The following is a 25552-nucleotide window of genomic DNA, read 5'->3' as shown; positions in this document are numbered from 1 at the left end:
CTTTTACAGTGATGGTGCTGGGAGGACTGGCACTTACATCCTCATTGACATGGTTCTGAACCGAATGGCCAAAGGTGAGAGTGTGGAGGGTGGAGTGAGGAACAATCCAGGCTGGGAGGCTGGGAAAAAGATGGATCCATTGGGCTGTCCCACCCTGGAAGGGCCATCAGTGCACATGCAGCACAACTTCTGATTATTTTTAGAAGTCTCCAACTTCCTCATCTGCCCCTTCTCCCAACTTCTTCGCTTTTCTGCTTCTACACCTCTCCATCCCATAATCTCTTAGTGGGTTTGGTTTTCTTCCTCTTCTTCACAAAAACACTGACTTTTCTCCTTGCTACGATGCTAGGTGTGAAGGAGATCGATATTGCAGCCACCCTAGAGCACGTGCGTGATCAGCGACCCAGCATGGTGCAGACTAAGGTATTGGATTGAGCTGTAACCCTATGTGCCCTTTTCCAACAAAAAGTGAAATATCAGATGGGATGTTGAAGCTGTCCAAAGACCTGATTGCAGGAGGGCAACTCTGAGTGTCCCTTGTGGCCCAGGCCGGGGGAGACAGGCAGCAGAGGTGAGGCTAGAGAAGTGACTATCCCTGCTTCTCTGGCCTATTCCAAGAGGCAGTTTGGCATCCTAATCTGTGAGGCCTTGTGCCTGGAAGCTGAGGTGCTTGGGATGGGTCTCCAGGCCTAGGAGTGGAGTCAATCAGGAGGACCTCCTGACCTTTTAACTCCCAACCACATTGCTGTAAGGGGAGATGATTCTCTCTCTTGTGACCTGAGGTGGTGGGCCAAGGCCATAAAGTCGGGGAGGCGGGTACTCGCTATCATTGTCTGTGTCCACAATCTCTTCTAAGCAACGGCCTCCTTTCCCCCAGGACCAGTTTGAGTTTGCACTGACAGCTGTGGCTGAGGAGGTGAATGCTATCCTGAAAGCGCTGCCACAATGATGCCCACCCTTGGCGCACCGTAGCTTTGTGAGACACCCCCATCATTGACCCTCTGCCTCTGCTGTGCTCTGTCCTTGCCTGAGGTGTTCTCTTTTCATCAAGTCCATCTCCATGCTGTTGGCCATGGCAGTGTTTTAAGCCACCTGTGGGGATGCTGAGCGTCAGCTTCCTTCCCGTCTTGGTCCCTGTCTTTCTCCCTGAAACCCCAACCTGGCCCTGGTTCTTCTGGCACTAGCCCTTGGCGGCTGTGCCCTTTGGACTCCCGGAGGCCAGTTTACTGCCCCTGAGGGGCCTGAGCATTCTGTATGGCGTTCCATGAACTACCAGGAGCCACGATCCAGTCTGAAACCAGACATCCTTAGCATCAAGTGTAATCTGTGGTGCTGGAGTGTGCTTCTGCTCATGGTCACTGTGTGCATGCTGCATTCTCTGGATGTGGGGGAGCAGACTTGATGGCCCATGATAGGGTGACTCCTGCTATAGAATGCTGGCTGCCCCCAGAGGCATAAGACTGGCTTATGGCTGGACCCTGTCAACCGTATTCCCCTTTGATTCCTTCCTTGTCATCTGGCTCCTTGTCATCTGGAGACCACCACTCCTGTGTTTGTGCCCCAGCTGGGTTGGGAAAGGGAGAGAGATGCTGCTTCTACCACAATTGTCAATTTCTCCCCTTGTTTTCTTGAGATTTGAAGCCAAGCCAAGCCGCACCACAGCAATCCTCTCCTTACCTAAAGGGCGGAAGGGGGCACCATAGGGGAATGGGCCCACAGCTACTCCCTATTGTGTTGTTCCTCTTCCTTATGTTACTGACATCAAGAGACATTTTTAGAAAATCTAATTTTGTATTTGATGTGAATAAAGTTTTTGTGTCGCGTTTGTGCAGCTGCAGCCCAGCCGACTCATGTTGTTTGTGTAACTGAGAAGGGCCACGGTGTTTGTTAATGATATGCTTGACACATGACTATGGGGTTAGAATACTGGATGTGGAAGACCTGGGTTCAAACTTCTGTTTGGCCATGACCTTACTGGCAAGCTGAGGCTAGCCTTCTGAGGTAGTGCAGATAAAATACGATCATTCACCTACTTGTTATGATAGCTTCTTCTAGAAAGAGAGAAGATGCAAGTGCGACTCAACCTCAGCAGAAGTGCCCGAGACCTCAAGCCCTCCTTTTCTTTCCACAAGTACATGAGACAGTTAGGAATGGCTCATCTCTATAGGTAATGCCAGTACTCAAATCTTAGAATTATGATTTTCACTCAGAGTCAAGAAAAACGCCTTACTGGGCTTATAGTAGGAATAAAGGGTTGAATCCGGCTCTTTTGAGTTCAAGCCAGGCTCATGGTTGTGGCCTGCTGTACTTTCAACACACAGCAAAAAAGAAGGAAATGCTTTGGTCTCCCTTTGGGTGGAGCTATACTTTTAACTAGCAATGTGAGGTTCCCGCCTCTTGTCCTCTGATCTGGGGAGGTTTTCCTACCAAGATCCTTTTCAGGGTGCACGTGGAAAAAAGAGAATGAGAGAGAGAGAGATTAGTTCCCTTAAGCAGCTTTCTGCATCGGTTGTGACAGAAGTGTGTATTTTAACAGAGCTGGACATCACTCAGTCCTACTCAAAAACCAAAACTAGCATTAAATGTAAAGAAGTTTATTAACAACATCTTCCATTCTACAACAGGCAAGCACTTCAGTTACAAAAGAGATCAGTTCCCTCCCTTTTCTCCCCACCCCAAAATTACAGGTGTAGAGCAGGGTTGTATTAATGGAACCCTGTTACTTTCAAGGGTTATTGTCCAAAGGGAGAAAGGACAGGTCTGTGGCTGTCGTTCTGCAGGAAGAGACAATTGCTGTTGTTGCTCTCACTTTGCAGCACCTACTTAGAAAAATCCCCTGCTGCTTGGAGGGAAAGGCTGCTTCATAGCCCTTGGCTTTAGGAGCATAAGGCCTTCCATACCCAGGACGGGAGCCTCATCTGTCTCTTAACACCCCAGCCCCACACCTGTAGAAACATGAACAGTTCAGCACTGCACACAATGAATCCCTCCCAGAGCCAAAGAGGACACTGAAGATTGACAAGCATGCATCCTTACTTGGGTGGGGCCTCCCCTTTTGTGCCCATTACTCTCATCTCCCCCCACCCCACAATGAATGCTTCACATTCATCCAGCCTTCTAGGCAGGGTCTTGTTCTTCAGCCTTGCCCCAGGCTCCTCTGTTGGAGGGGAAGAGGAGAGTGGCAAAGGTGGCCTGCAGGTTTGAGAGGCCTTGGATCTCTCGGCCTGGAGGAAGCCTTTAGCAGTGTTAATTCAGGAGCAGCAGCTTAGCTACAGGCACAGACAGAAGGTTGTGCTTGACCTGGCCCACTGGGTACTAAGTGACCCACAGCAGAGGACTAATGGAGTGGAAGTCATACACTTGGAGCCTGCCAATCCCCAGGGCAGGGCTCAGGGAGGGAACAGAAAGCGAAGTCCAGGCTTGAGTTGCTTTCTGTGAGCACGAATGCTAGAGAGGCAATCCCCACGGCTCTTCCAGACTCAGAACACACCTGGGGAAACAAGCAAGGAAATGGGACAGGAGAAGGGGGGGTAGGAGGGGAAAAAACACAGATACCATGTGAATCAGACAGCAGTGAAAAGTGTGTGGCAGCAAGCAGTGCCTGGGCTGACAGCCATTCCCCAGAGTGCTGGGCAGGAGTTACCCACTTCAAATTGACACTTGCAGTCCTGAAAAGGGGATGGCTTTTACCATTGAGGCCCAGTTGCAGTAGAGACAGGCTTAAAAATCGCCAGGCGTGAAGCAGCCGTGGCTCTTAAATCAGGTGTGGAAGGAAAGTGTACACAAGAGCATGCAAAGTAAGGAATGGACACAGGTAGAGCCAGTGCTGGGAAATTGTGCTGGTGATCAGCTGGTGATCCTGTGCCACCACGCCAGGATTGAAGACTACACTTAGCCGGTCAAGCCAAATGCCTCTGTTGCAAACTGACCAAAGCTAAACAGACCCTCCTACAAGTTTGCTTTTTTACTTAAGGGCATTTTAGAGCCACACGAACATAAGGGCAAGAGTTGTGCTGGTGGAGAAGTGAAGCCTCAAATGGCGTGTAGTAATGTGGGCCCACTCATCATCTCTAACCAGGCTATCCGCTACATTTACAAGCCATTCATTCAAGGATCTCAGAATAGCCTGCATTTGTTTTGGGAATTGCTTTGGCAGCTGAGCCATAGCTTGGCTCTCATATAGGATAAGTTATTCATACACATGTGAAGTTGAGCATTGAATTGCTAAATTAGGAGGCAGAGGGGCACCTGAACTGGTGATGTTTGTCACAAAACCATTTTTCATCCTGCCCATTGAGCTATGAAAATCATCTTTAAGAAATGCTAGCTGCCCATCTTACCAAGAAAGGTATCCTATATAGCCGTGGTGACGAACCTTTGGCACTCCAGATGTTATGGACTACAATTCCCAATTGGCCATGCTGGCAGGGCTGTTGGGAATTGTAGTCCATAACATCTGGAGTGCCAAAGGTTCGCCACCACTGCTATATAGGCATTTCTCTGAGGGGGGGCGGGGCTAAGGATGAGGCATACAATCGTTGGGACAGGATGAAAAATACTGGAGCCAGGAGTGGCAGGATGAAGAGCCCTTCCCACCATCAAAGTCACCAGGGCTATGTTTATTCTATATGCCCCTCCCTCCCCCCCCTCCCCACACAAGCCCTAACTGCAAACCAAAACCCTAAGGCCAGTAATCAGAATGATGCACATTAAGTTATCTAGACATATTCTATGTAGATTTTCCCTAGCTCTGCAATGAGGTTTTTTTCAAATTATCTGATTATTTTGAGAGTAAGGAAGAAACGACAGAGGGGAATGGAAGTGAGTTCTTAGCTACCTGGTAGGGTAGGCCTCAACCCAAATGATAAAGGTACCATAACTGACAATTTTGCACTTGCATGGCAGCCCTAGAAAGCTATGGGATACACACAATCCTAAAAAGTTCTGCCACTAACGAATCAGGGAAAAATCAATGTTTCGAGGGTTACCTGCAGGGAGGCAGCATGGAGGAGCGTCAGACAGAATATGCCTGTCCGTCAGGGTCTGTGGCATGCAAAGCACGGAAGAGAGGGATGGGCAGGTGAGCAGACAAACGGCGGCGGTGGCAGCAGAGAGAGAAAGAAAGAGAGGGCACCAACAAGTTACATTCCTACATCAAGCATCTACCGAAGCCTTATTCAGGATCTGCCACCAGGAAGGGGGGGGGGAACACGGGGATATAATTCTCAAAGATAGGAGACTGCAAACACATTAGGCCCTTTCGCCGGGGAGGGGGGAGCAACAGTGGGAGCGGGAGTTGAGCAGCAACAGCAGTATAAGCAAGTGATGCAAGACAGAATTTAGGGCAGGCGATAACTGACCCATGCCTGTGAAAAATGCCATGCGTATGGGTAAGCCTTGAAAGCAGAGAAGAGTAACACAGAATCCTAACTTCCTGTTACCATTTGACAGCCAACATTAGAGTGACAGGCTCAAGGCACAGAAAGCTGATCCCCCAGAGTCACCCACATTCATCTGGGAACAGGAAGTGCTTCTCAGACCACATTGGGATTGGAACCCCTTATTAATAATGCCAAATGGAGCTAGTTAATATGGAGCTTCCTTTGGTATATCCCTTTCTGGCCCAGGATAGTCACATGTTAAGGCTTATTTTGTGAATCAAGTGTCCATTGAAGGTGGCCTGAATTACAGACGAAGGAACAGGCAAAGCAATGCTCTTGTTGAATTGGGTGTACTTTTACACCCTTGGCACCTCGGTCTGGTCCTACCTACTGTATACTATGGTCTGTACTGTGCTCCTGGTTGCTCTTGAGACCCAGAAATCCTGTTCCTCCCTCCTGTTCCTGTGGCAGTTGCTGAGCCTAAAGGCTCTGTACTGGGCCTAAGGGAGAAAAGGCACCCATGTCTTGCCTACCCCCGTGTAAAACTGTAGGACATAGGCCCAGGATGACTGCCAACCTGATAGAAGTAATCAATTTTTTAAAGATTCCAAGTAGAAGTCAACCCTGCCAGCTGGTGCAAAATCCTTGGCGGAAGCAGACCTTCCTCTTCTTAATGCCCAAGGCTCAGCTTGGACAGCCACGAAGCAGTGGCAGCCAATACCCAAGCCCCCACAGTGAATCTATCTGATACAGGGGAAAGAAAGAGCCATGCAGCCAAGCCATACAATGAAACAGTGAAGTAAACAACGCAGCTGTCTGGACTTGCACAAGGCATCAGGGCGTTGCAGTGCAAGAGCTGCCTGGGTTACACCTCTCCAGAGCAATTACACACAAACACACACACGCACACAATTGCAGACTCTGCTCCTGCCCTTTACTCAGCAGCACCATCTCCTGCACTGGATGGGCCTCTGGAGATCCCTGTAACTGTCCAATCACATCAGTCCTCCAAGAATCTGTTTCTCCATTGGCCAGTGCGCTCAGGGCCCTGCCAATGAAAATCCTACCTCAAGCTGACTCATAGGAGACGGCAGCGAGCATCCTTCTTCTTGGGGGAAGAGTCTTTCCCTTTGACCTTTCCCCGGGCATTCCCACCCACAGCCCCTGAACTTTTTGATGACCCTCCAGCCTGTCTATCTGTGGCAGCGCTCTCTTGCGACAATTGTTTTTTTGCTTGGGGCTTTTTCTTGGGGCTGTTCGCACCTGCTCTGTGCTGGCCCTTGGCCTCCATCTCAGACAGGCTGTAGGCCATAGCCAGCTGCAGGTCCTCATCATCCTCATCACTGTCTGTATATAAGATCACAGGGGATGAACTGGGAGGCGGTCGCTTGGGAGGCGGGGGTTGAACTGGTGTCTGCTGAGGAGGACATGAAGACTTGCGGTTCTGGAGGGCTTGCTGCTGCTCTCGCCGACTCAGCTCCAAGCCTAGTGCCAGGTCATCTGGTACACCTGCCAGACAAGTCAGGAAACAATCGGTTTATTGAGAAACCTTGACCCCAGCAGCCTCTCCCCATATTTCTTTAGCCCCATGAATCGTGACTACAGCCTCAGTCAAAGCTGCATGCTCCAATATGCTCCACATGTTACTGGAGTACTGAGTGCCCTGAATGTAGCCAAAGACAGAAGCTCGTCTGAAAACCTTCCAGGTCTAAACTCTCTCACATCCCAGCATATCAACCCCCTCCTCCCATAGCTCTCTGTCATTTCTCAATCCCCTGTAGGGTTGCCAACTCTAGCCTGGGAAATTCCTGGAGATATGGGGGCAGTACCCTAGGGAGAGCAGAGTTTGTGGAGGAGAAGGAAATCAGCATTGTAGAATCCACTTTCCAAAGCTGCCATTTCCTCCAAGGGGATCAGATTCCTGTTCTCCAGAGAACATCTGTAATTCCAGGAGAAGTTCAAGCCCCACCTGGAAGCCACCCGAGTCCCCAATTTTATTATACAAAGGACCTAACTACAAGTTGTGTTTTACAAATATCAGCTGTGAGTTCCCTATTTGAGTAATCAGTTCTTAAGGGCACAGGGTCCTGATTCAGATTAGGACCACAGCACACATGACCTCCATGCCATTTTCCATGCCAGTCAAGTGAGCGCCATTTACCCCTTGGCAGATGCACAGGTGGCCATGGTCCTGATTCAAATCATGGGCCCACCTACTTCAGAATGAAGTTCCCAATGGGTGACACACGTCTGACTAAAAGTCTTTATGGCAGATACATCTAAAACATTACACTGCAGCTAAGTCCTAAATCGTTCTTCTAAATCTAAACTGTTCCACCAAAAGTCTGAAACCCCTCCCCATTTGCCTGCCCCTTTTAAAAGAGGCCACAGAATCACTGGGCAGATCATTCCAGGCCCAAAAATTTGACGCTTCCTGCAGACATCTACCAACGTAACATTTGATGGAAAGGGCATATCCACACATCCTTTCTCTCCTCAGTTCATCATAAATCTAGATTAAAGGCCACACTGAGAACAAACCCTGTATTGACAAGGGTCTTGAATTCTTTCCTGGGAGACAGAAGAGATCATGAAGACGACACCAGGCACACAAGGAAACTCCTATTTCTGATGTCAAGGTGGAGGATACAATGCATCGATGAATACACAGAATACTTTGCTCTCCCTAAATGTTCCCCAAGGAACACTACGATCTGCAAACAATAACTGATTGGAGATCCCTGGCCCGACAAGTGTTTGTTTGTCCTCAACCAGAGCCAGGGACTTCTCTGCTCTAGCCCTGGCTTGGCAGCATGCTTTGTCTAATGAGACCTGGACCCTGTGGGATTTCTCTCAGTTCCACAGTGTTCCGCCAGACCTCTGGTTTTCCACCTTAGCTGAACTCCCTCTTCTTCCCTCCTTCCCCACTGTTTTATTGCATTGATTATGGTTCATGTGGGGTATAGGGAGAACATTGTAATTTTAGTTGTTCCTCCTTTGTTGGATATTGTATTATTGTTACGTTGATGTATTTTATTCTACTGGAATTTGATCATCTGAGAAGAACATAAGAAATATTCACTACTTGTAGCTTGTTGCAATAGGGGAGAGCAGGCTACAAGTACAATAAATAAAAAGAAATAAAATAAGCTGGGGATACTCTTCTCCATCTACCTACTCACCATTAATGTGAACAGTTTTCAGCTCCCCATTTTCTTCCACTTCCACCCTCTCCTGCCCATTTTCAACAATCCTGGAGATAATAGAAGGAGAAAAAGTAGTAATTTTTGGACGAATGCAGAAATCACATAAGCCCCCTGGGGATTGGGCGGTCTATCAAATCATCATCATCATCATCATCATCATCATCATCATCATCATCATCATCATCATCATCATCATCATCATCATCACCACACACCCTTCCTGTTCTCCATATTGAACTGCCCTAGGATCTGACCTCACCAGCCTGATCTTTCCAAGCAACCCTTTCCTTTGGAGATGAGTGGAGAAGGGCACTAACTCACCAGCTAGTTGGCCTGAAATCCTCTCTGCCACTTGCTAGCCATGCCAGTCAGTCTGCAAGGTGGGTCAGTGAGAGCTATATCAACTTTCACAGTCAATTCTTGAGCCATTACAAGGACTTATTTGAGCAGGTGACCACAAGAGGGTCTGTGGCTCAACCAACGAGACAAATAAGCTTCCGTTTCTCACTTGCAGGAGTGAAATGTGATCACCAGTGCAAGAGAAAGGCTCAGATAACAGGCACCACTGAATCTCCTCAGTTGGATATAGGACTGGGAAACAAGAAAGTACTAGCAAGAAAAGAATGAGACATAACCTATGTAAGAACTGGTGGTTTTGATCCTTCTCTCCCCCTGCCCCCCAGCCCACACTCATCAGTGTCAAGGCTCTGGCTCCCCAATGTCCAAACACATAAGTAACAAAAACAAGAAAGGTAACTTTTCACACACAACAAAAAGGCCATCAACTACATGGAAAGGACATATGATCCAATTTCAGTGACCAAGGAACATTTACTATTTTAGCAGCAAGTAGGCATCTGTATTTTTTAGCTATCCATGTGGTGCATGGTTAGGATATGAGACTTATTTATGCTGTTATTTTGCTATTCTGACATTGTTATGGCCAGTGGTCCGAACAAATAAAACATACAACTCCTGCTACTACGAGTAGTAGTAGCAGCAGCAGTAAAGTACACAGTTTAAGACAAGGACAAACAACATGTGGAACTGTCTACCATGGGACAATGTGGAGGTCAGAGGTACAATTCCACTCACAGAGGTGCTGACTCCAGTTTTTTACTTGTTATTACTGGTATTGTCTGGTGTTTCTCAAACTCCACAGCAGACGCTGCTTGAGAAACTGGGAAGGACTTCCTCCCTTACCAGCCGATGACATGAGCAGACAATGCCCCCGGCAGTGGACCTTCACTGATACACACTGCATTAGTGTGTGTGTGTGTGTGGGGGGGGGGGGGGAATGCACGCTTACTGCCTCATCCTCCTATTTGCAAAGAAGAAAGTTCAGAAAGACCTGTCACTTTGCCCTCAAGATTCCAGGTCTATCTGGCTTCAGGAGGCCTTTTGGCCTTTCTTCTTCCAATGCCAGTGTTTCATGACTACCCCACTCCTTGGCCGCCTGCATACAGAGCAAGCTGTCTATAAAAAGTTTAATGCAAAGCTGTCTGCATCCTCCTGTGAAAGAGATCACTGATACTGAGCTGGGGCAGAAGTTAACATAAGTTATCCTTTCCACTTTAATTAAAAGAATGTGAGAAACACTGCTGGGCTGTCCTAAACAACACCAAAAAGGAATGGAGAAGCATGCATTAGAGAGCTGGACCAATGGGGAACAATGGGCAGCAAGGCAGAAAGAGACCATGGAACTAATGGAGGAGGAATAAATGGACAAGGAGAGTCCTTTAACAAGCTCCGTGACACCTGGTGAGTTACCACTTCTGGAGAAAGACTGTAACTCACTATCAAGACCAGTTTTGAAAGCAAGGAGGCCACCAGGTTGGTACTTTTAGTTAAAGAGTCTTCAGTATTAGAGCTGGGGAAGCCCTTCTTATGGGACCCTAGAAAGCTGCAGCCAGTTAGAACACAGAGACGTTGGGCTAAACAGACCATTGGTGGGAGTCAGATTGATTCTAAGGTAGATTCCCCTGTCTATTTACTATGCAGGAAGAGCAGAAATCCACTCCTCTGGAAAAGGAATTAGCTATATATTCCTATGCTATATGAGAACAGAAGTAAGTAGGAGAGGAAAGTGTGGTTTTGGAGAAGTAAAGATCTGTGCAACAAGACCAGCAAAAGACAGCATGAAACACAACCACAGGAAGGTAAACAGCAGCTAAGAAAAGGAAAGTCAAACTTACCTTTTGGTAGTGATGCGCTTGCCATTGATGAACTTAGTGGATGTAGAGATGGAACGGAAGCCCATTCCCATATTGATACCCGGCCCAAGCCCAGGGGTAAAGAATTCTGCAATACACAGCACCAGAATCACTTGCAAAGGCAGAAACAAGTGGTACTGGACCAGTATAAACAGGGACAAAAAGCAACAAAGGAAAGGAGATACTGGACAGCAAATCATTCATTTGAGAGTCCGTGGGTGGGATTCTGGTAAACTGGTCACTAGGATCTGTTGCAAAGACAGAATGAAACCACAACCAAAGGCATGAGACAGGAGGGTCAATGGAACCTGGAACCAAGGAATAAAGGTGGAGGCCACCATGAGTTAAAGATGGGGAGGAAATTATTCCAGCACTTTCACTTCCTTACCTGGTGCTGCTGCAAAGGATGAAAAGAATGTTCCAGCTCCAGGATGTCGAGGTCCAGTTCCACGCAGGTCTGAGAATGGGGACAAATCATCTGGAAACACATGAAGAAGTCATCAGCATGTAGGACTCCACGGTAAAGATGCCTCCCAAAAGTGTGCATGTTTGTCCTCTTCTGCACCCACCCCAACGTATCAACCCAGAGTTCTGCTTTACAGATGCAGCCTTGGGGGCACTGGGGAGATGGCAAGTGTGTAGGCTGTGAATATCACTAGGGATTCTCAACCATTTGTGTTACATCTCTCAGTCCCCCTGTAGGACATAACTGCCTTCCTGACTCTTCAGTCTCCCCAGCACAGAAGACCACGAATCTGGAGCACTGGGACTGATCAGCCCCACAGCAGTTCCAGCTCCATGGCGCAGAGGGACGCACTTTCCTAACACAGAGATTTCAGATGCAATGGTCTGTGCAAAAGCCAGTGGCAACACCTTGCCTACAACTAATCTGAACATCTGAACCGCAGTTACATTCTTAGTTACTGTTTATGCAACACTTTTTCTTTGTGTCTTTCAAATGTGCTGCCTTTGGGGTTTCAGTGACTATTCTCATGAATATGAATTAGGAGACAAGAAACACAGTCTTCTCCCCTTCCACGAGTCACCCTCCTGGCCTATCAACTTCACATCCAAAGCCTATACATACCAGCAAGGAAGTCAGCAAAGGGGTCCTGACCCCCAAAGAAGTCCCTGAAGACATCACGAGCACTGCGGAAAGTGAAGGTGTATTCAGGCATCCCTGGACCAGCCCTGGGCCCACTGGATCCACCTAGGGAACAGACAGAGACCACATGTTCACATGGGGCATTTTTAACAGATGAACCAAGACACAGCTTTTTTTACCTAAGCCGAGGCTGTGGCCTTTTAGGTAACCAGATCTTTTATGTCAGACCCATCAAATCCTCAGCCTGCCAGCTATGCACAGCAACCTGTGGTTTTGCCTTGGCAGACAGTTTATCAAAAATTGGCAGGTCGTGATTAATGATTAGTAGGTCAGGGACAGCACAAATGACCTGGTTAAACCCATTTTTACACACAAACACACACAAATGCCATTGAGCAGGAGTGTACCTAAGGAAAATGTCACCTGGGGCAAGCACTGAAATTGCATCCCCACCCCCCGCCGACTCCACTACCCCAGTACAGCCTCCACAGTGAGGCAGTAGAGTCGGGGGTGGGGTGGGGGAGCGGGCATCAAGCCAAGAAAGAAAGAAAAACTGTAAAAAGCCAAAAAGACTGAAAAACAGACAAGGTCTGAATGAAAGGAAGAGAAGACAGAAAAAAGTCAAAAAGAAAGACAAAAAGAAGAAGTAAAAAGCAAGGAAGAAAGACCAACAAAGTAAAAAAGACAGAAAGGTAGAAAGAAAAACAGAAAGAGGAGCTCTCCATCCCACCTCCTCACCCCCTCCCTCTCGCTATGTTCCTTTCTGCATGATCTGGACACCCACACTGCCCCCTCCTTGACCACTCACCATTTCGTTTGCACACTCGCTCCCTTTGGTTGCCCTGGGCATGCAACCTCTCAGAGGCTCTGGCCCTGCGTGCCCCTTTCCTATCATTAGCCAGAAATCGCAAAAGCTCTTCTGCCCTCGTGCTTTAAATTTTTTTTCTTAGAATCAAGCTTCACTGGGTCCACACAGCTCAGCTGCTCTGCAGCTTGTGTGTGCAAAGCTGCAAGACCTATACCCATGGAATGGTTTGGAAATGAGGAAAGGGACGGTCCACGGCGACTGTAGCGACGGAAGCTGTTGCCTTCGATGAATCTTAACCAGCTCCCAGTGGGGCGAGCAAAAGGTGCGCAGCCAGGCCCAGAGGGAGAAAGCCAATGCGAGAGAGACTAACTGGCCTGCGGGGGGAGGGGGGCAAGTGGCCAAATACACCCCCCAAGTGGGGCCTGGGTCTTGAGCCTCCTCCCACCCACCCCAAGATCCATCTCCATCAATGAGAGCTGTAGACAAAAATCCATTTTCTTGATTGTGATGAGATTCCAAATATTCACATGCAGAGTTCTCTGTTCTTTGGCCTGTGCAAGGCCTCACTAAGCCACAAGTGCCACTCATCTGCCTTGGCTCTGTGCTGGCAACTAACTGAGGGCTCAGCTGTGTCCCACTTCCTAAGCAGCCTCCCAACCCTGACATGTTTCTTCTGAGAACTGATCTGTGAATCATCCTGTGGTGCTAATACAAAAACGGCTAATAAGGAAGTCTGTGCATTTCGCAGCTGCACAACCCTGCACAAGACTGCTGCTTCTTTTGAAACCAGACAGCATTTGCCTCACTACACTGTAGCTGAAATGATGGCGAAGCAGCTTACCTGCACCCATGAGTCCTTCTTTGCCATAACGGTCATAGACTTCACGCTTGTTCTCTGAAATCAGAAAGTCTGTGGGTTAGGCAGCTTGTCCGAGGCTTTTGTCTTAGTTCTGTCACGGTGAAACATTCACGCTATGCCAAGGGATTAGAGAACACCCCTGAGATTAACTAGCTTCATTCATGTCATCTAACCAAACATGGCACCCCTTCCCAGTTACTAATGGATACTACCCATATTAATCATAAATAGTATTTACAGAGCATGCTCAAAAATGTCACTTTCGTTCCCAATTCACTAGAGTCACCCTAAACCAGAAGCAAGGATTATCACTCTCATCTGTAATATAAACTGAGAGAGTGTAGTCTAGCACAGCTTGTTTATTTCAGAGCATCTTTCAAAGGAAGCCCAGTTTTAGTTAGGCAACCCGTTCCAATAGTCAGTTGCTTTCCCAAGGTTAAGGGAATATGTAATGTCAAAGGCTTTCACGGCCGGATTCAGTTAGTTCTGGTGGGTTTTCCGGCCTGGTTCCTAACAAGATCCACCAGATCACGGCCACACAGCCCGAAAAACCTACCAGAACCAGTTAAGGGAGTATGTTAAATTGCAGGCTGTTATAATGCAATAACCAGATATTTCCCTACAATATGTAACTGAGCCTTAAACCACACCTGTGAAGAAATCTTAAAATGATGCTAGGCTATTTCCACACAGAGATTTTGTTCCAGTCTGGCAACAAAAGGGGTTTTTTTTGTGGAGAATCCACACAACATTGTCCACACAACATCATTGTCCACTTTCTGCGTTGTCCACATCTTCATTCAATCTTTCCCAAATCTGCTGCATTTTTTTTAAAAGACAGCAGTCCAATTGCCTTGGCATGTAGAATGGATAAGAAGGTGTGCATTTTTGAATGTCTCACTCGCATCAGTACCATTTCCCTTGCCTCCGCCCCATGCCATCCCACAGACCTGACTATTACCCCTGCACCATCAGCAGGGGAGAAAGGAGGAGTGACAGCTATGAGGGGATGAGGCAAGGGAAGTGTGGGAATAATTGCAATGTGAATGCTCCACTGGTAACAACAGCTACATGGAGAAATCATTGCTGTGTGGAAGTAAGCACAAGATCTGTTGGTCAGATCCAGATATCTCTTTAACCTGCAGAAACGGCCCTGTATCCAGGGCAAGAACCTCAATGGAATCAAAATAATCACAGAGGACATGAGTGGGTGGAATAAAACAGCCAAGCACTTACTGTCCGACAGAACTTCATAGGCCTCTGCTATCTCCTTGAACTTCTGCTCAGCAAATTCTTTGTTATCTGGGTTTTTATCCGGGTGCCACTTCAGAGCTTTCTTCCTGTACCTATTGTACAGTACCCAAAAGACAACGATCATTAGTGTGCAATGTTGCCCTGCCCAGATCCAGAGGCACTGGGAATATTGCCGCCCCCACTTCATTCCTCAATCTCACTGCATCTAGGTGCATTTCTGAAGGGATGATGTTCAGGCCAAACATATGGCACCTTTCCTCCACAACTCACAACACCGCTGGGCCAAGCGTATAGTTGGCAGTACAGCTTAACAGACACAGAAAACAGCAACTCTCCTTCTTCAGCTCTCCCCTTGCCTTTCTTGCTGCAGATGTTTTCCTTTGGTCTCCCTCTAGTGGCCACAGGAAATTCAGCTTTTGTGAGAAGAGAAAGTCAAGCTTTCTTTGGGCTTTAATAAAGGAGATACTCCTTCCATTTCTTAAGATGTTCGACTCCCTCTTCACCCAGCTCATTGGATTTTATTTATTTCAATTTTTATGCCACTTCTCTTCAATTAAGATCTCAAAGCAGTTTACAGCAATGTACAATTACATCAATTAAAATAGGTAGAAAAGAACAGTAAATATCCAATAAAATTCTCTTTAGTCTTATAAAATAATATAAAATTCATAAAACAATCTAATCCCAACCCTAAAACCACGGGAAAACTACAAATGACATCAATTATTACAGTACTCACAAGTCAACTATGCCTGACAATAAAGAGATATTATGAGCCAAGTGCACATCAGAATAATTCTGCCTTACAAAGTCTCCAAAATGCCACCAGGTCTGTCGTACGCAGGTTTCTTCTTCTGCATTCCATAGGGAGGGTGCCACAATCATGAAACCGCTACCCTGGGACCATTAGCAAGTCCCACGAAGATGAACAAAGGGAGTGCAGGAGGGATCATAACAGGAAAGGCGGTATGATGGTCCCAGTTCATTAAGGGTTTTTAAAGTACGAACCAATGTCTTGAATTGGGTCCAGAAACTAATCAGAGCAGATGCTTCAAGACTGCTATTACATGAGCTGACGACGATGACTTGGTCAACAACCTAGCTGCTACATTTTGTACCATCTAGTGTCCAAAGCAACATCAAGGGTAGCCCTATGCAGAGTGGGTTGCAGATATCTAATCAAGAGGTGACCACTGCATGGATCAATGTGGCAAGGTTGGACTGAGATACATGAGGAAAATGCTGTTCCAGCCACAGCAGGCACCAGTTTGTCCATGGAAAGAACAAGATCAAGCCAATCCCCTATCTCTGGGGAAAGCTGGGCTCCCTCAAGTGATGGGAGTGACAAAATCCCTACATGACCTCAGTTCTGGAAGGATTAAGCTTCTGCTTAGCCATTCTACTATGGCATCCAGGCACCTGGCCAAGGAGGAGCTAATCTGCTTCTGGTTGTTATTCATGCAGGAGGCAGAGCTGGGTGTCATCAGCATACTGTTGAATCCAACCCCAAACTGCCTGATGACATCTGCTAGAGCATAGGTGTCAAACTCGTGGCCCTCCAGATGTTATGGACTACAGTTCCCATCATCCCCTGCCAGCACCCCCCACCACCCTCCCCCACCCTCCCCTCCCCCCAACCCCCCCCCCCCCCCCCACCCCCCCCCCCCCCCCCCCCCCCCCCCCACCCCCCCCACCCCCCCCCCCCCCCCCCCCCCCCCCCCCCCTCCCCCCCCCCCCCCCCCCCCCACCCCCACCCCTCCCCACCCCCCCCCCCCCACACCCCCCCCCCCCCCCCCCCCCCCCCCCCCCTACCCCCCCCCCCCCCCTGCCCCTGTCCCCCGCCCCCCCACCCCCCCCCCCACCCCCCACCCCCCCCTCCCCGACCCCCCCCCCCCCCCCCCCCCCCCCCTCCCTCCCCCCCCCCCACCCCCCCCCCCACCCACCCACCCCTCCCCCCCCCCCCCCCCCCCCCCTCCCTCCCCCCCCCCCCCCCACCCCCCCACCCCTGCCAGCATGATGCTGGCAGGGGATGATGGGAACTGTAGTCATAACATCTGGAGGGCCACGAGTTTGACACCTGTGTGCTAGAGGGTGTGTATGTGTATTGAAAAGCATTGTGGACAGGATCAATCCCTGAAGGACCCTGCAATCTAGTTCCTGCCAGAATGAATCCCTTTCCCCAATGACCAACTGAGTGTCCTTGGAAGGAGGAGGCCAAATACTGTAGAGCAGTATCTCCTATCCCCAGTGAGGCTAGGCAGCTGACCAGGACCAAGCAGTCAACTGTGTTGAATGCTGCTGATAAATCCAATACAATCAATAGCACCCACCCGCCATTTTCTGACTGAATCCTGATGTCATCAACCAGAGCTAGTAAAGTAATCCCAAAGCCTGGCATGAAGCCACACTGAAATAGATCAAGCACCAATGTAAACGAAGCCCTCACTTTGGCTGGCAGCCTTAGACTGCCTTCTGTCCTTCACTAGGGAGCCCTTTAATCCCTCAGTAACACAATTTACCAAAGGTATGAGGACCAATCTACAGCTGCTTTAAGACATGGTTGAATGAATTTGTACAAGACTTGGCCCTCAGGCTCTCACATGGCAAAAAAGCAGAGAGCATGGAATCCTGGGTATTTATTTATTTATGTGGGCTCAGGGCATTGTACACCACCAACACAATAAATACAACAAAATCCCATAAAAAAAATATATTTCAGCGATACAAGCACTGTAAAACCATTTCGGGGGAGGGCAATAAAAAACCATATCTACAAACCCCATTTTTACTGGTCTAAAGGGAAGGAAGGCCAGGGGAAAGGAAAAGGAAAACGAGGGAAAGGGGAGGGCAAACAGATGGAATATTATTGCTGTCCTCAATCATAGGCCTGGCAGAAGAGCTCCGTCTTTCAGGCCCTGCGGAAATGTACCAGATCCTGCCCCATTTATTTTAATACTTGCCTTAGAGGAGGCTGAATAATGGAATTTCACTGACAGCTCTATCTTGAGATGGATATGAACATATGAAGCTGCTTTAGTACTGCACCAAACCAAGGTCAGTACCGGTTCTGGTGGGTTTTCCAGGCTGTACTGTCAGTACTGTCTGCTCAGATTGGCAGTGGCTCTCCAGGGTCTCAGATGGAGGGCTTTCACATCCCTTCCTGCCCTTTTAACTGGAGATGCTGGGGATTGAACCTGCGACTCTGTGCATACCTAGCAGATGCTCAACTACAGAGCCTCAGCCCCTTCCCAAGCCTTAAACCATACCCAGCCTGTATTAGCACAAATGTAAAGGGGATGTTTCTCTGGCAAACTAATGCCGGGGGTGGGGGGAGGGGATTGGGGAGAGAGCCCTTTGGGCCTAACAGTGTGTATTAATCCTAAACAATGATAAAGGAATTTTAGGCATGGCTCCAATCAAATGTTGTGTAGCTTCACTGGTTGTCAATCGGTGACCAGGTTCAATTGAAGGTGCTACGGATCACCTACAAAGCCCTTAGAGACATTGGACCCAAATACCTGCAGGGCTATCTCTCCTGCTATGTTCCATTGCAATATCTCTGTCTAAGCAAAGCCATCTGAAGGTGCTACCTTGAAGAAGGTAAAATCAGCAATTGTCCATTCATGTGCATCCTCTTTGGTGCTCCTTCCTGAAGCTATTAGGAAGACCCCATGATTCTATTGCTTCACAAAATATGCAGAAGAGAGAAGAGGCAGCAGTAGTGTGGATTAGCTCAGGAGGCGAATCTTGTTAGGGACAAAGTCTTGCCTATAGCAACTGTCCTATTGATTTAAATAGGGGTTGTTGCATGGGCTGTTGCACCCCCTGCCCCGTTCTACAGTGCCAGTCTAACTGCATTGTTTTTTTCTAAGTAGAGACTGTTGCCATTAGATCAAATGTTATACTTTGCAGTCTGCTTACTGACTGATTTAATTTTTTGTCATACTTGTAAATCTGCCTTGGGTCCTAGTGAAAAGTCAGACTATTATTATTAATATAGCGCAATCTATGTTCATGAGAGCTCTTACACTGTAGGACAGACTGACATGACCCTTGTGGGCCTTGTATGCTTACTTGTTCATTCCGCCTCCCAAGTTAAAAAGGCTGAAGGAAAGGGTACTCCTTAACCAGACAGTTATCTCCTTGTAGGGTGGAGGGGGGGGGGGGTCAGTATTTTCCTGAAAATCAGACTTTTACTTTTTTCTTTGTATCAAATGATAATTTTCTCTTCTGAGAAAACCTAAAGAGCACTGAAATTGCACCACTTACATCAGCCATATATAAACAGGTTTGAACACAACAGCACAAAAAATTGTCGCATGAGCCAAGTTTTTAATTGATATCCTGTGTAATAATGCTGTTTATTTTAATGATTAGATTAAAATTGTATGTATTTTGCTCACCAACATATTTGTAACTTGCTTTAAATCAGAAAGTGAAATTGGTCTTTTTGTTTTGGTAATTAAAATGACTCAGATAGTTCTCACTCCGTTCCTAAAAGTGAAATGGCCAACAATCTTCAAAGGAACAGAAACCAGGCAGCTTTCATACGACAGTAGAAGGATCACCCCCCCCCCAAAAGCAGGTTCTACATTTTTACCTGGTTTCCTACATTATGACATCACCAGCCCAAGCAGACAGTACTGCCCTTGACAGATCATTGGCCTGAATCAGTATAAGACATTTTCATGTGTTCAACCCAAGCAGAGGCAGTACTGAGGCAGAAACTGAGAGAATGCAACTTACGCTTTTTTAATGTCATCTGGAGAGGCGTTGCGGGGCACCCCCAAGGCATCATAGTAATCCACCATGGTGGCTGTTTATGTTGTGCTAGAGAGGAAGGCAAAAGATAGCATCAGGCACCTCTGGCTAAGCTTGGGTAATGTTGAAGTAAGCACCATCCAAATGACACAGCCTTCCCCATCCACCCACAGAGTGAATCAGAACCCAAGCAGAATAGCTTAGGAAATATACCAGTACATAGAAAGGCTCCCCATAAAACTTCTACTCTTTGAGACCCATAGTCCTTTCCCCCTCTTTATTTTCCCTCTACCACTCCAGTTCCTAATTAACTAATGTTAAACAACTTTAATCCAAAATAAAAAAGAAGCTGTAGTCAGTAATACGTTAACAAATTAAGCAACTCCTTATTTGCATACAAGTCTGCTCACTACATTTGGATTTTCTAGATTTTATAACAATTCTCTCCCTTGTTGTCAGGATCACCCCCAAGAGTCTGAATGCCTTCTGTGGGTTAGGCCTGAATCTGGCATATACGAGTTCATCATGGGAAGGAGAAGGAATTCTCTTCCACAGGAGACTCTTCAGTGAATTGCTTTTTGTAATGTGAAATATAATTTTTCACGATAGTCGCTCTCAAGAAACATTCCCCACTGAGTCTCAAATCAGGGTTGTTCTCACTGTGGTTCATTCCCCACTTCACATGGCTTCTTGCCTTCAGCCTAATGATAGCCAGGAGTGATGCGTTAGAGATGAAATGAAACTCTTACCATACCCTCCAGAAGTTAACGTGGTTAAAATGTATGTCCTGAAATCAGGAGATTCAGGGTCAAATTCCCATGTTCTACCTTGAATATTCATAGGGTGACCTTAAGCCAGTTACACACTCTCAGTCTCAGAGTTGTTGTGAGGGTAAAATAGAAGAGGGGAGAATGATGCTGTAAGCCATGTTGGGTACCCGTTGAGGAGAAAAGTGAGCTATAAATATCTAAATAAATAATCCCAAAATGAGGCTGCTATTGCCAGAGTAAATGAAGCAGATCCCAATCCAATGCTTCTTCCTGGATGTCTGCAACATGGTTGTATAAATGTGACTCAGCAGACCCGTAGATGCTACTGCAAAGGACAGAAGGCCTTATGGAGGTCTGAAATATTATATGCAGACACAACCCTGTTCCATCACCACATTGGAAGCCTGACTTCAGTCACCACAGCTTTGATCCACAAGGGGAAGGGAAGTAGCACTAGATCAGGGGTCTGCAACCTGTGGCTCTCCCGATGTTCATGGACTACAATTCCCATCAGACCCCTGCACTAGATTATGCAGTGCATAGTACTTCTCCTATCCAGATGATGGGTGGAAGAACATCTAGCGTTGTAAGAGACCCTGGAGAACGATTATTGCCAGACTTCTCTGTGTATTCTACTGGAAAAGGGTGATATACTATATGGGGCTTTTGAATAATCCCTAGTAAACCATGTAAAGATGCAAGGACAGATATTCCAGTTGAATTCTGAACTACACACACACAGGAAACCTTGGCCATGCCTGCTAAACTTGAAAAAGTGTTTTGGCCCAAGCAACTACAGCAACTGAAGTTGCTCTCTGCTATTTGGACATTTAGGTCCAATTCACACATGCAATCACTGTGAACCGTTCCGGTTACATGAGCAGAGCTCCCTAGAGCAAACTGTTTATACTGTTTACTCCACAGCCACATGATGCCTTTTGTGGGTGAAATCATTCCCAACAATGTAGGAAGCCACTTCCCAACAAATCAGATGACAATGCATCCTCACAGTGCTATTGCAAAGCAGCAACTAACAGCCCCATTGATCACACTATGGGTCTCGCCTGAGATCATCAAAATTAGGGGCCTACTGGGAACCAATTCTAAAAAACCCGTGAGCTGACCCTCCTCCGGTACACCAGAGGGATGCTGGCCCAGACCTTCCTTTTAAGTATCTTTATGCATTAAGCGGTTTAACAGCCATTAGGTTTTTAAGAGCTTAGAAGCTTCCAACAACAAGAATAGCTGTGGTGGCAACACTGGGCAGGAAACCACTGACAAAGGTTATCAATCTAACCAATTTGCAGCTTGGTTTTCAGTCTCTCATGCCTTGTTCAGCTTATGGTTGAGAGACCTCAGCATTCAAAGCACTGTGTTATGCTCAGTTCCATTCTGCCATGCACAACTCTTTGCTCTGGGATGCCGAATACACCAGACCCCTCATAGCCCAAGCAGCTGGATTGCTGAGATGGTCTCCTTGCCTTTTCAAAAATATTGCTTTTAATTCCCCAATCTTGACTCTTAGTATGCAGGCTCAAGCAGCGGGCCTTCATTTCCAAGAAACTCCACCACACCCTTTGGTCGAATCTCCTCCCTGCTTGTCACTTTTTGACAATCTGTCTCCTGCAGAACGTGTGGGAGGGGAAGCACAGCGTCCCATTCACTGGATATCCCATCCCAAATTCAAGGCTATCCCAACACTGAATATCTCCCTCTTCTTTATTGTTAGCTGCTAGCTAGACAGACCCCTTGTGGCTGGGTCTTGGGTCCTTTCCTTACCTTGTTATTGCTGCCTTGATGAGATCCTGGAGGTAGAGAAGGCTTCTTCTGCAGCTGGGGGTGGGGGGAGGATTTTCCTCCTCTGGAGACAAAGCAGAAAGATTCCCCCATCATACACCTGTCCCCATTAGAACTCCAATACCTCCTTGTGTAAGGAGGAAGAGAAAGAAAAAGTGTAACTTGAGCCAGGGCTGAATCCCAGAGCCAGTGTGCCAAACCAAGGTTCAACTCCAGTAACATGCAACACAGAGACAGTGCATCTGGGCATGCATGCTGTGAGAGCAATCCTAAACAGGGCTCCTCAAATCTATTCACTGTGTGTCTTCTCCGCATCTAGAAATAAATAATTTTATGATACCTTTGAAGGCTAACAATATACCTTTGAGAACCAGAATATGTTTGCTCAGGACACAATACATTCCGTTCTGGAATGCTTCCCCATTAAGATACCTCAGCCTGCTGGCCCATCCAGATCTGGTAGCAGAGGCTGCCTGGGCTGCCTGCCCCAAGGATATGGCCGCCATCCGCACAGGATGAAGCCGCAACATATTGTCAAGAATTTCACAAAACTGGCGCTGGAGCTGCCTCGCCTCCCCCAAAGGCCCACTCCAAACTCCTGGCGTCCAAACCGAACCACACCGCAGCAGGCTCATTGCAAGGAAGGAGCTGGTAAAAAAAAAAAAAAAAAAAAAGACTGGGGCGACTCCTTCCCACTCTACAACAATTTATTTTAGTTTCTTGGAAGTTTCAAGAATTCGCCGGCAGGAACCTGCTGCTGAGCGCGCCCTTTTGGGCTCCGTGGACAGCAGGAGTTGGCATTTTTTTTCCACGCTCGCCAGGGTTTGCGCGGTTTTCCCGGCGAAAGCACCCACTGTTGCGCCAGGCGCTGCGAGGCCTCCTCTCGGCCTGCCTTTGTTTTGCCTGGTGTCGCCGGGCCGACACACCGCCCGGCCTTCGGGGACCGATCGCGTTTCAGCTTCTCGACTGTTCCAACAGCGCCTTTCCCTGGGCAAGCCAGGCCAGACGCGGAACGCCCCATTTCGGACCGGCAAAAGACAAACAGCTCCCGTGTAATCCGGGCCAGCGGCGGTTTCGGGTTGCAATCTCCTCTTTCCTGCAGGCAATTTGCAAATTGCCCCCCCCCCCCCCCCACTGTTTAATCCGCTTCGAAGTCCTCCCAGCCCTTTCGCCTGCCGAGCTGCTTCGGATCTTGAACCAGGTGCACACACCAGAACACTTCTTGTCTCCCCCGCGTTTGTTAATCCGGAATGGAAACGCATATTAAAATTCTCACGACACTGAAGCCTTTAAGGGGAGGATAGGGGAGGGGAGGAAGCGCAATTTGAATCACACTTCGATTTTTTTAGCGAGGTGCTTCTGAGTCACGTTAAGAAGGTGCCACTGTGGTGCAACTACAACAGTAACTTCAGCGCACTTCTGAGCGTCAGAGCCTCTCGCAGGGAATTCCCCTTTTCCTTCTTTGGCCAAGGGAAAGGGGGTGGCGGCAGGGAACAGAGCCGGACTTCAGGATCGCTTTGCATACTGGCAGGGCGGGACAGAGCCTTCTCTTCGTATTTTCTAAACTGCTGTAAGGCCGAAGTCCTCGCTTTTGTTTGGCGCAAAGGGTTTAGGAAGATGCTCTAGAAAAGCAATCAAGCGGACACTCGGCTATCCTCCCACCCATCCTGCAAGCAACAAGACCCAGACCGCGGGGCTCGCCGCAGCTACGCCATACTCACCACCTGAGGAGGCCGAGGCTCCGTCCAGACCGCACCATAGCCAGGGGGTAGAAGCCACTCGACCCGGGAACAGTCCTCCTCGGCAGCTGGAGTCTCCGCCTGCTCCTCCTGTCAAAGGAAACGAAGGCAGGCTCCTGTTGGCAGACCCAGATGGGCAGCAGCAGTGGCCAATGGAACACGGCAGCTTCATTGTGACGTCAGAACTGTGCATTGTGAAAGGATGAGGTAAGGCAAAACAACCACAGACTGCAGCTGGTTGAGGCTTCGGTGGAATCCGCTGGGCTGGGCAGCCTCGGCCTATGTTGAGACACGCAGAAGCCCCTCCCGCTTGCACGCGCAGCCTCTGCAGAGCCCCTGATGGCAGCAGCACGCACAAAAGTTCCCTCGCACAAGTGCACACGCGCGTGCACGCTGCAGTGTCTGAACAGAACCGTGTGAAAGGCGCCTGTATTTGGCGTGATCGATGCGGAGTTCCCCCTCGTGATAGAGATGTGTCTCAATTTGTAGGTTTTCTTCGATCCTGCGGGTGAATGCTCTCACGCCGCTTCAGGAACGTGGATTTCAAGCAATGAATTCTAAGAATGGCCATTTTAAACAGTGCACGCTGCACACGTTAGACAAAGCATCAATCAAAATTTTATATTCTGTTTCATGACTGAAGCTGGTCAGAGGAATACCTATCTGACGGGTATATTATGGTTATACCATGGTTACAGCATCAAATTTGAGTCGTATTTATTACATGAACGTGTATAATATTCTCATTTATTACATGAACGTGTAAATAAATACTTTTCCATCCCAATATTTAGGGCTGGTGCACTGGAACATCAGCTTCTCTGGATTGAGCAGATGAGATTAGTGATTTGTGGGATAATACAAATGTTACTTTCTGAGACTTCTGTCACCTACTACAGAACTGAAACCCAGAACAAAAGAAATCCTTACACTTGACAGTGTAGCACTAGACCACCTGCTGTGTTAGGATCAGATCAGGAGTACACCGAAATTATTTCATTTTGAGTTGAGTTGAGCCCCAGAACTTCTTTTCAGTTCAAGAAATAATGGGAAGATGGCTTTTTAACATATGCACGGAGTGTCTTTTCCCACCAAGAAACTGCAAGCAGGTCTGATAAACCTAATATTCCAGGTAAGAGAATGCCCTCTCCCCATAATTTGTAACCCATTCATTTCATGTTACAGAAACCGTGTCTACATGAGATGGCATGTAAAGGGATTGCACGATACCCTAGTGGTGGCATACCCTGGAAATGACAGCTAAGCTTAGAACATACCAGAGAATTGTCTGCTAAAAAATGGTAGGTAGAATAAGATTGAGATAAATAGAAACTTCAGGAAAGATCAAACAGGATGAATGAATAGGAGCAGCCAGCTGCAATGACTCAACATGTTCAGGCACTAGTGCTGAGGAGCTAGCTAAGTCTGCATGGGCTTTGATACCTTGTTGCCCAGTGTTAGACTTCTCTAGTGCAGTGGTAGCGAACCTATGGCATGGGTGCCAGAGGTGGCACTCAGAGCCCTCTCTGTGGGCACGTGCAAACAGAGTCCCCCCACCCACCCACATCTAGGCTGGCCTGGGCCGCTGGGCTCGATTATTAGCATTAAACCTAAGACCTAGTTTTGGGGAAGCAGTGTAAGTAACCCTGTTAAGCGCTG

The 25552-nt window shown here is 47.8% G+C and overlaps 2 protein-coding genes across 3 annotated transcripts in view; one reads left to right on the top strand and one right to left on the bottom strand.

Annotated features, from left to right (window-relative positions):
- Nucleotides 1–1837, top strand: part of PTPRN (protein tyrosine phosphatase receptor type N) — a 39060-nt gene extending 37223 nt beyond the window's left edge. Inside the window, 3 exon segments of the mRNA XM_048484420.1 lie at nucleotides 10–74; nucleotides 350–423; nucleotides 878–1837. Coding sequence (XP_048340377.1) covers nucleotides 10–74; nucleotides 350–423; nucleotides 878–949 — 211 coding nt within the window. The 3' untranslated portion in view covers nucleotides 950–1837.
- A 741-nt stretch (nucleotides 1838–2578) lies between these two features.
- LOC125427493 (dnaJ homolog subfamily B member 2-like) lies at nucleotides 2579–24033 on the bottom strand. Of its 2 annotated transcripts, XM_048486998.1 has the most exons (12): nucleotides 23876–24033; nucleotides 22137–22218; nucleotides 19573–19656; nucleotides 14809–14918; nucleotides 13555–13608; nucleotides 11888–12010; nucleotides 11189–11278; nucleotides 10783–10888; nucleotides 8564–8634; nucleotides 6645–6890; nucleotides 4989–5043; nucleotides 2579–3490 (listed from the first exon to the last, which is right to left on the bottom strand). In XM_048486998.1, exons 3-11 carry the CDS (start codon nucleotides 19635–19637, stop codon nucleotides 5015–5017), a joined length of 894 nt encoding a protein of 297 aa, XP_048342955.1. In that variant the 5' UTR covers nucleotides 19638–19656; nucleotides 22137–22218; nucleotides 23876–24033; the 3' UTR covers nucleotides 2579–3490; nucleotides 4989–5014. The 2 variants fall into 2 exon arrangements, with proteins under 2 accessions (XP_048342955.1, XP_048342956.1); XM_048486999.1 differs by lacking the exon at nucleotides 4989–5043.
- Nucleotides 24034–25552: the final 1519 nt, after the last annotated feature.

Source organism: Sphaerodactylus townsendi, linkage group LG02 (assembly GCF_021028975.2).
Source record: "Sphaerodactylus townsendi isolate TG3544 linkage group LG02, MPM_Stown_v2.3, whole genome shotgun sequence".
Taxonomy (NCBI): Eukaryota; Metazoa; Chordata; class Lepidosauria; order Squamata; family Sphaerodactylidae; genus Sphaerodactylus; species Sphaerodactylus townsendi.
Note: the sequence above shows the minus strand (reverse complement) of the source record. Positions and strands in the feature narration are given on the sequence as shown.